The sequence below is a fragment of the Rhagoletis zephyria genome, unplaced genomic scaffold (assembly GCF_001687245.7).
Source record: "Rhagoletis zephyria isolate East Lansing unplaced genomic scaffold, Rhagoletis_zephyria_1.1 Rzeph_scaffold_02925, whole genome shotgun sequence".
Classification (NCBI taxonomy): Eukaryota; Metazoa; Arthropoda; class Insecta; order Diptera; family Tephritidae; genus Rhagoletis; species Rhagoletis zephyria.
The window spans coordinates 19,196-28,216 of record NW_016160009.1 but is presented as its reverse complement, the minus strand read 5'-3'; the positions used below and the strand labels follow the sequence as shown (position 1 = coordinate 28,216).

At 36.6% G+C, this 9,021-nt stretch overlaps 1 protein-coding gene and 1 long non-coding RNA gene across 2 annotated transcripts; both read right to left on the bottom strand.

The window, feature by feature from the left end:
• Positions 1-289: 289 nt before the first annotated feature.
• Positions 290-1,227, bottom strand: LOC108368029 (uncharacterized). The gene is made up of 3 exons (XR_001848320.1): positions 1,141-1,227; positions 822-1,080; positions 290-580 (listed from the first exon to the last, which is right to left on the bottom strand). It is a non-coding gene; the product is annotated as an uncharacterized LOC108368029 (long non-coding RNA).
• Positions 1,228-3,466: 2,239 nt separating this feature from the next.
• LOC108368028 (uncharacterized) lies at positions 3,467-4,771 on the bottom strand. Its single transcript, XM_017622768.1, has 4 exons — positions 4,305-4,771; positions 4,011-4,251; positions 3,869-3,933; positions 3,467-3,478 (listed from the first exon to the last, which is right to left on the bottom strand). Exons 1-4 carry the CDS (start codon positions 4,443-4,445, stop codon positions 3,467-3,469), a joined length of 459 nt encoding a protein of 152 aa, XP_017478257.1. The 5' UTR covers positions 4,446-4,771.
• Between the last annotated feature and the right edge of the window lie 4,250 nt (positions 4,772-9,021).

Here is a 9,021-nt window from a genome sequence, read left to right as displayed (position 1 = left end):
GTCTATCAGTGCTAGCTAACTTTGTTGTTGCTTTCACATGCAAAATTCTTATTTAAGCGACCGGAACTCAAACATAGCGAGCGAGAAGTGGCGAATCGATGACGGCTATACTTAAATAATAAAATAAATAATAAATTCAGTATTCTTTTAAGTTCAAAAACGCCAGTACAGCAAAAAAAATTAGTGTGCTTAAAGCAGGCTGACCAAAATCAGCAATACAGCAATACAATACAATAAGGCTTTAAGGCTTTTTCATAGCTTCAGCAAGAGCCAAAAATCCTTCTCCTAGTTTAGCTAGAGCATCATTAGTTCTTGGTTGCTGCTCAAGCATACGGTCATCGTACTCTTCTCGCTTTCTAATATGTTTTAACACAACATCAGCGAGTTCCTGTGATCCTCCTCTTTTGTTGTTTGTTCTGGATGGTGTTGCCTCAATGGGTAAGTTGGAAGGAGAAATATCGCTGCGAGAAAAAATATTGGTTCTGCAGGGAGGACTATTGCTGATGGGTGGACTGCAGGGTTCTTCTACCGTAACTTGCAAAGCTGAGACTTCCTCATGTTCAGTGGAGCATACAGTATCCTATAATATTAAAAAAAAACCATTAATACTCGTATGAACGGGTGGACTGCAGGGTTCATCTACCGTAACTTGCACAAAGTTGGGACTACGTCATGTACAGTGGAGCATACAGTATCCAATAATTAAAAATGGGATCTATTCTTGCCTGGAATCCCAGCTACTGAGCAGGAATCCCATCCACTGTCATCATTCCCAGTGCCTCAAGTGCTTGGCTGTCAAAATCTCCNTAGGGTTCATCTACCGTAACTTGCACAAAGTTGGGACTACGTCATGTGCAGTGGAGCATACAGTATCCAATAATTAAAAATGGGATCTATTCTTGCCTGGAATCCCAGCTACTGAGCAGGAATCCCATCCACTGTCATCATTCCCAGTGCCTCAAGTGCTTGGCTGTCAAAATCTCCCAAATCATCAGGCTTTGGCCCGCCTCCTGTGCCCATTTGGTCCGCTTTGAGCCTTCTCGCCCGACTACGCAATGGTTTTTTCCAGTTTGCCAGTGACTGCAAAAAGGAAATACAAAGTAAAAATTTTTTGCTAAATAAATGCATGTTGCTACTTACCTCCTTCCACTTAATTGGGGTACGTGTGGGCCCGTTCAGCGCATTCAAATTTTTGGCTAGTTCCTCCCACAGATCTTGCACCTGTCGTGGCTGCGCAGGTGTATTTTTTCCAGTCACCAGCTCTGGATTCTTCTTTATATATACAATATAGCATTGCAGTTGTTCCTGCGTTGTCCGCGGAAATTTTCTGCAAGAAACACATTTAATAAATTGAGTTATTTGCATAAATGGCTAAATAAGTTAAAATATACTTACTTTTCTCGCTGCTGCGTTTCCATTTTTCGTCTGTCAATTTCATTATTTTAGTAATCAGCTGTGAAAAGTGCTGCCAATAATTTCGCTTTCACCACAAGGTGAACTTTTCCTTGTTCATAAGTTGCTAGGATACCCGGTACAAGTATTGGTTACAAAATTGTAACAAATTTAAGGTGACAAGTTATTGTAACCAAATTGTTATAATAGACCTGTAAAAGAGAACTTAGCATGCGCACATTGTTTGACTTGCTTCTGAGTCCAGGGCCCTTACTCTGTAATTCGATACGCAAAGCAATGCGATTCGAAAATCAAACGCGATGCGATGGGAAATTCGCACTCTCTATTGCCAATGTTGCCTTTTTACTTGTACGCTTATTTCTCAAGAAGGGTTGGCATTACTGACAGAAACGTCAAAGAAATAGAGAACAAAATAAAGAAAATAAAAACGTTTAAAGGATAAAGGATTGCAAGTTAATTTATTTTAATTAAAAAATGGATTCTGTGGCGTTATGGGATGACTTTCAGAATGAAGAAAGGGTCCAGAGGAAAATAATTCGAGATAACTCAAACATTATGACCCTCAGCGATAAAAGGTAAGTTGAAATGTTAGTGTTTGCAAATTACTCTGCATACAAATTTTAATTTTGTATCCTTAGTTTTGTTCAAAATTTTCGGCTCAGTAAAGAAGCATTTATGTACGTGTTGGACAGCATAAGAAGTGAACTAAAAGTTTCCCAAAGATCTACCGCAGTCCCTGAAATAGTGAAACTTTCGACCACTTTAAAATTTCTCGCTCAGGGCGGTTATCAACACTCTATTGGACAAGATCGACATGCAGGGCTGGCACAACAAACCGTATCAAGATGCATTTTAGAAGTATGCAACGCGATTGAAAAAGTTTTGTGTCCGAAATATATAGTGTTTCGTATAAACAACCAAGAGAGAGTTGATGCCAACAGGAGCTTCTATCAAATGTGTGGAATCCCAGGAGTTATTGGAGTGGTGGATGGGACGCACATCCAAATAATAAGGCCGACAAGGAACGAACATTTATTTTTTAATCGCAAATTAAAGCACAGCATAAATGCAATGGTGGTAAGAGGATGATCTAATGAATATGTTATGTATGTATGTATCTTTGTATTTTAGGTATATGATCACCAAATGCGTATTAGAGCTGTCAACGGAAGATTTGGAGGTGCGTCACATGATTCCCATGGGTGGAACTTGTCAAGCGAGCGGGATTATTTAAAATCAAATTATGCGAATTAATGCAATGGTGTGCGAATCCTTCGTAAGTTCCTTTTAATATCCATTCACGAAATCTTTTATTGACAATTGCACTTCTGTCCTACCATAGGTGACTCTGGATATCCGCTGGAACCATGGCTATTAACTCCGTATAGAAATGCTGCGGAAAATTCTGACGAGCTGTTTTTTAATCAAAGTCTATCGAAAGGAAGATCATTAGTAGAACGAGTATTTGGCGTGTTAAAAGGTCGATTTAGATGCCTTTTAGCTGCACGGGAGCTTCATTATGCTCCAGAGAAAGTTGTTAAAATACTGAACGTATGTTGTGCTCTTCACAACATATGTATTTTATATAATGTCGAGCAACCTACAGATATTAGAACTGAGCCAGAAGAAACTGTAACCGTTAATGCTGATAATACAGAAGAAATAAATTTTGTCAACATTGCTAGAAGATTAAGAGAAGAAATAAAAAACAATTTGATAGCTACTCGAAATTACATACAATAAGTGAACATGTTTTTGCAATAAATAATTTATTAAATTAAGAGATCTTCAGTCTTTCGTTACATAGGAGCACAACACTTGGAATATTAAAGTTATTTTATTTTTATAAAATAATTAAAATAAAAAGCACAAAAACACAGTCAAAACAAAAAAATAAACTTCAGTGTTTACAAAAAGAAAATTATGACTAATTTATTACATCATGCTTGACTAGCCTTTAGCATTCATAAAAAATTATATGGATTGATATTTATGATATGAAATTTATGTATATTTACGGTGGCGAGAATGTAAATAGGGAATAGCAACTATCTTAGCTTACTATCTAAAAAAACATGTAAATCAAAATCTAATTAAAAACCTCAAAATTTTGAAGAAGCTTTGATTTAGATGGTTTTTGTTAGATGAGTTACGCTTTTACAAAAAAATAATAAACATTAAATAAAATTCGAAATAGCCAAAGAATGCTTAAATTTCTCTTCCCTATTTATATTTTCGCCACTGTATATCCATATCATCTTTTATGAATGAGGCTATTTGTTTCTATTTCTAAAGTTAACATTTCTGTTTGCAGTTCTAACGTACTTAATCTTAATTTTAAATTTTCACGATCAAGTTTTTGTTTATGGAGAAATTTTTCTCTTGCAAGTTTAAGTTTCTGTTTTTCTATTTTCCTTCCTTTTTTCATATTTTTAAAAATGTTATTCAAATTTACATTTATCTCATTTAAAACTTTACCCGAATGCTTGTGGTAAGCCATTTGGTTTTCGACTTGCTTCTCTAAAAGGTTTTGTTTCTTGCGAGAAGTGCTTACAACATTTGAACAATGAGGGAGTTCATAACCTGGAGGGAATTACTTTCGCCTGTATTACCTTCCACTGAAGTTTCGATGGGTGTATTCGATGATGTTTGTGCTGCACCAAACTCTAGTGTGCCTACCATCCCACTCATTGATTCCTCCATCGATAATAGTTGACTGACTTTCTGTTCCAGTTGCGTAAGTGAGCAGTAATTGGAACGACCACCACTAGTTCCGGAAATGCTGTGTTTGTTACGACGCATTTTCGCTTTCAAATGCGTCTTGTAATCAGCCCAAACCTAAAATTTAAGGTTATTGTATATTGCCAAAAACTACTAAAGTTACTACTTACTTTCTTCCAGCCAGCAACTTCACGCATCGGTGGGCCAGCTGCATTTAGGTCGCAAGCCAATTTCTTCCAAAGGTTTGTGGAAACGGTTTTAGCATCCGGCGTCTTCAATAGCCCCTTAGACAAATCCGGGTGGATTTCCATGAAATCCACTAATATTTCAAATTGCTTTTGATTCGTCTGCTTACCTTTAGTATTTTCCCTATGTACATATTTTTTTTAAATAATGTAAATATATGCAATTTCAGTTTGAATAATTCTTTTAACTTACATTTTTATTTGTTTCGTTTGCCTTTGAATTGTAGCAAGAAAAATGCGAGAGTCACGGCCATTTGACAGCTACATTCGAAAAACAGAGTGCTACGAATGCGAAGGGGAAAAATGTGATGCGAAAGGGATAAATGAAATGCGTAATTCGAAAATTTCTGCGCGAATTTCGTATTACAGGGTACCTTTTTTGCGAATGCGAAGCAAATCTCATTCGCATCGCATTACAGAGTAAGGGCCCAGAAGTGTTTTGGTAATAGATTTTTAAGCGTTTGCTAGAATTGCAGCGACCAGCTAGTTCTGTCGTAGTTTTTGATGAAAAAAACGGAATGGCCGAATAATTATATTTGCCGGCCAAATCTCCGGTTTCATCAGCTTATTGTACTCCGANATAATAGATTTTTAAGCGTTTGCTAGAATTGCAGCGACCAGCTAGTTCTGTCGTAGTTTTTGATGAAAAAACGGAATGGCCGAATAATTATATTTGCCGGCCAAATCTCCGGTTTCATCAGCTTATTGTACTCCGACTCAATAACACCAAGTTTAAAACTGACATATTTAAGACAATCAGATTCAGATTGTTTCCCTTTTTTTAGCAATTTGTAAGTTAGGTGATGCTTATCGACATGAGCATGCCACAAAAATCGACGATATTCTCTGGCTGAACCGAAGGCTTAAATGAAGATAAGTGGAACCATTTAAAGCGGGCGACTGTAAGAAGTTCGTTGCTATTGCTGGTTCTTACCATAACTTTTGTTGTTTCTGCCTCCTTTTTTTTTATTTTTTTCATCCACCCTCGCAGATTCTATAGATGTAAGTAGAGATGGGCACGGGCCTAAATTTTCAGGTCCGGCCCGACACGAGTGCAAAATCAACTTTCCAAAACACGCACGAGCCCGCACGTTAAGAATTTTAGTGGGGCCCGGCCCGGCCCGGTCCGGCACGACGGGACACGTCCCAGCCCGGAAATAAAGAGCCAACTTTTATTGTATGTATACATATGTTCTTACCCTATAAACATTTTGGCGTACGTTCGAAAAGTACCTTCGATATCCAATGTGCATATCGAACTGAGAACGAACTCATAACCAACCTTGGTTTTCCAACGTTCAGAGTACATTTGAAATACACTCGAAATGGGTTCGAAAAAAAATTAAAACCATAGTAACAAGAGAGAAAGTGAAATCCAGCTCATTCTCGAAGGAAAATATAAGACAATCGCTCTCTCACAATAAAATTTCAATTCGATAATGGGCTGGATTTCAAATTCGTAACGAAGGGAAAATACATTGGATAACGAAGGTGCCGTTTTGCTGGAGAATGGCTTAGTTCTCGAACATTCGTTATCGAAGGTAAGACTCGAAAAAAGATTGGTTTTCCAATCATTTTCGAATTGCTAACCAAGCCTAATGTTTATTGGGTATTTTTAATTTTGTGTTTATGTATGTATGTATATTAATTTAAGCGAATCAAATTTTCACATCAAAGATTTTTATAATATATTTTCTGGGGAGTAAAAAAAGTGGAAGGTATTTTATGTACAGATATGTAAACAGAACTACTAAGTATCTTATTTTTTTTATCGGTTTCCAAATATTTATTTTTGTGCTTTTCTCTTATCAAAAGAGGTTTAAATATGTACTATTTTTCTTTTATTATAAACAAAAGATTATCTAAATTTTCAGTACTAGCAACGGGCTTTTTCGCGCTTATTCGTGCTTTTATGAAATTTTATTGAACGCCCATGCACGCACGAGTTCGAGCTGACAGCAAATATTCCGGCCCGTACCCGCGGGCTTACGCAGGGGCCCGCCGGGCCGATGGAGAGTGCACTTTCTCACGAGTTGTCAATCGGAGTTTCTATCGCACTTTTGTTGGAACGCGACCCAGCACACTTGTTGTTGTCAGAGCATGATGCGTGAGCGTTGACTGTAGGAACTAAGAACTCAGCAGAATCGCGCGAATTAGCAGGCACAGCAGACGATGACAAATTCATTGGTACATCAACAGCTGCATTGTTAGCGTGTGTGTTGGGACAACTAACACTTTGAGCAGAGCTGACATCAGAGTGTACGCAGTGAGAATTTAGAAGCTGTTTTTTGAGGTCTTTAACCTCTACCACAAGATCAGCAACGAGAGAATTGATTAAGTTAGAAATGTTTTCTTCTATGCTCTTGCAAGAATAGTTATATTTATATTTATATATTTTCTGGGAAGTAAAAAAAGTGGAAGGTATTTTATGTACAGATATGAAAACAAAACTACTAAGTATCTTATTTTTTCTATCGGTTTCCAAATATTTTTTTTTTGCTTTTCTCTTATCAAAAGAGGTTTAAATATGTACTATTTTTTAAAATTAAAATCAAGAGATTATTTAAATTTTCAGTACTAGAAACGGGCTTTTTCGTGCTTATTCGTGCTTTTATGAAATTTTATTGAACGCCCATGCACGCACGAGTTCGTGCTGACAGCAAATATTCCGGCCCGTACCCGCGGGCTTACGCAGGGGTCCGCCGGGCCGATGGAGAGTGCACTTTCTCAGAGTTGTCAATCGGAGTTTCTATCTTACTTTTGTTGGAACGCGACCCAGCACACTTGTTGTTGTCAGATCATGATGCGTGAGCGTTGACTGTAGGAACTAATAACTCAGCAGAATCGCGCGAATTAGCAGGCACAGCAGACGATGACAAATTCATTGGTACATCAACGGCTGCATTGGTAGCGTGTGTGTTGGGACAACTAACTCTTTGAGCAGAGCTGACATCAGATTGTACGCAGTGAGAATTTAGAAGCTGTTTTTAGAGGTCTTTGACCTCTACCACAAGATCAGCAACGAGCGAATGCAAGTTGGTGTTCAAACAATTATCACAGTTGAACATTAAATTTGCATTATTTTTGATTAAGTTAGAAATGTTTTCTTCTATGCCCTTGCAAGAATAATGAAATACGACTTTGCGAAGCGAACGACTTAATGCATTGGCGCGTATTCATAGTCCAGCAACTAAGTCGAAACTAACAAAGTTACATCTTAAATTTAAGTACCAACTTAAAATTTACCTCTATTCATACGCAAAACGAGTGTGAAAATGTATCGATTTTTCTTTAGGATATTTTGGAAAAATTACATTTTTATTAAATAATATCAAGTTTGATCATCCGTTCATGTAATTTTTATTTTCATTGCATGATTATGCAAAAGAATTAGGTATTATTTTCTTGTTACTTGTGTGAAATAGCCAGAACAACCGCTGTGATGTGAAGTCGATGTTTATCGAAAGCATGCCGTGAAACATACAAATAGTAGATATCTAAATGTTATGCACAAATTTACTTTAAAAGAACTAGCGTGAAACTGACTTATTATTTGAAAATTTATCTAAATTATTCCAATTATAATATGTGATGTAGCCTTAGTCGAATTGTAATACGCATTTAATTTCATCTTCCGATTAAAATGGATCGATCTTTGTAAATTTTAATTGGAGATTATTCAATATTATCAAAATCACCCTCTACCAACTTAATTTTTACATATTTCGTCTGTTTTCCCTTAATTTAATAAAATACTTCTTCCTAGTTACGGCTTAGTTGCAGCTGCAGCCGAAACTAAATTTTAAGTTGGTACTTAAAGTGTGTTTGCATTGTTCAACTTTGCGTTCTACATTTGTGGCAACCCTGCGTTGAGTTGAACGCAATTGTTGAACGCAAAGTTGAATAATGCACACACTGCTTTAGCCAGAAAAGTCGAAACTATGGCGACTATGAATAGCCAATGGCGCATATTCATAGTCATATTTAGTACTCAACTAAGTCGAAACTATTCTAAGTCACAACTAAAGCTATTCATAGTCGCCTTAGTTTCGACTTTTCTGGCTAAGTACCAACTTAAAATTTAGTTTCGGCTGCAGCTGCAACTAAGTCGTAACTAGGAAGAAGTATTTTATCAAATTAAGGGAAAACAGACGAAATATGTAAAAATTAAGTTGGTAGAGGGTGATTTTGATAATATTGAATAANTTCTCAAATAATAAGTCAGTTTCACGCTAGTTCTTTTAAAGTAAATTTGTGCATAATGCAGCGTTTTTGCTGCATTTAAAATGCAACATTAGGCACTTTCGAACATATGTTTTCGAAGAGCGTTCATGCTATCGCATCTAGCAAATGTACATTTACGCGAGTTCGAAATCGTATGCTTTTGACAAACAGCCGTGTTCCAGTCGCTTATTCAGATCCGTATCCATTACGATAAATTCTCACGCAGAAGATAATGTGCAAAATCCCTACTGAAAAGGAAAAAATATATTCTAAACCGAAAATTCAATACAAAAACTTGAATTGTTTTAACCATAACCAAACATTTGTTTGCGTATAAATTCATTTGTCTGTGCTGTCAATTATAATTTCCACACTTAATTAGGAAACAAAACAAACAGAGTTGATCACAAATTAATCC

Bases quoted from the DNA above. Each gene is read 5' to 3' on its own strand.
- LOC108368028 (XM_017622768.1), bottom strand. From the start codon at position 4,445: ATGGAAATCCACCCGGATTTGTCTAAGGGGCTATTGAAGACGCCGGAT. The intron at 4,252-4,304 runs GTAAGTAGTAAC...CTTAAATTTTAG, and splicing joins AAGTTGCTGGCTGGAAGAAA to GTTTGGGCTGATTACAAGAC. The intron at 3,934-4,010 runs GTAATTCCCTCC...AAAACCTTTTAG, and splicing joins GGAAGGTAATACAGGCGAAA to AGAAGCAAGTCGAAAACCAA.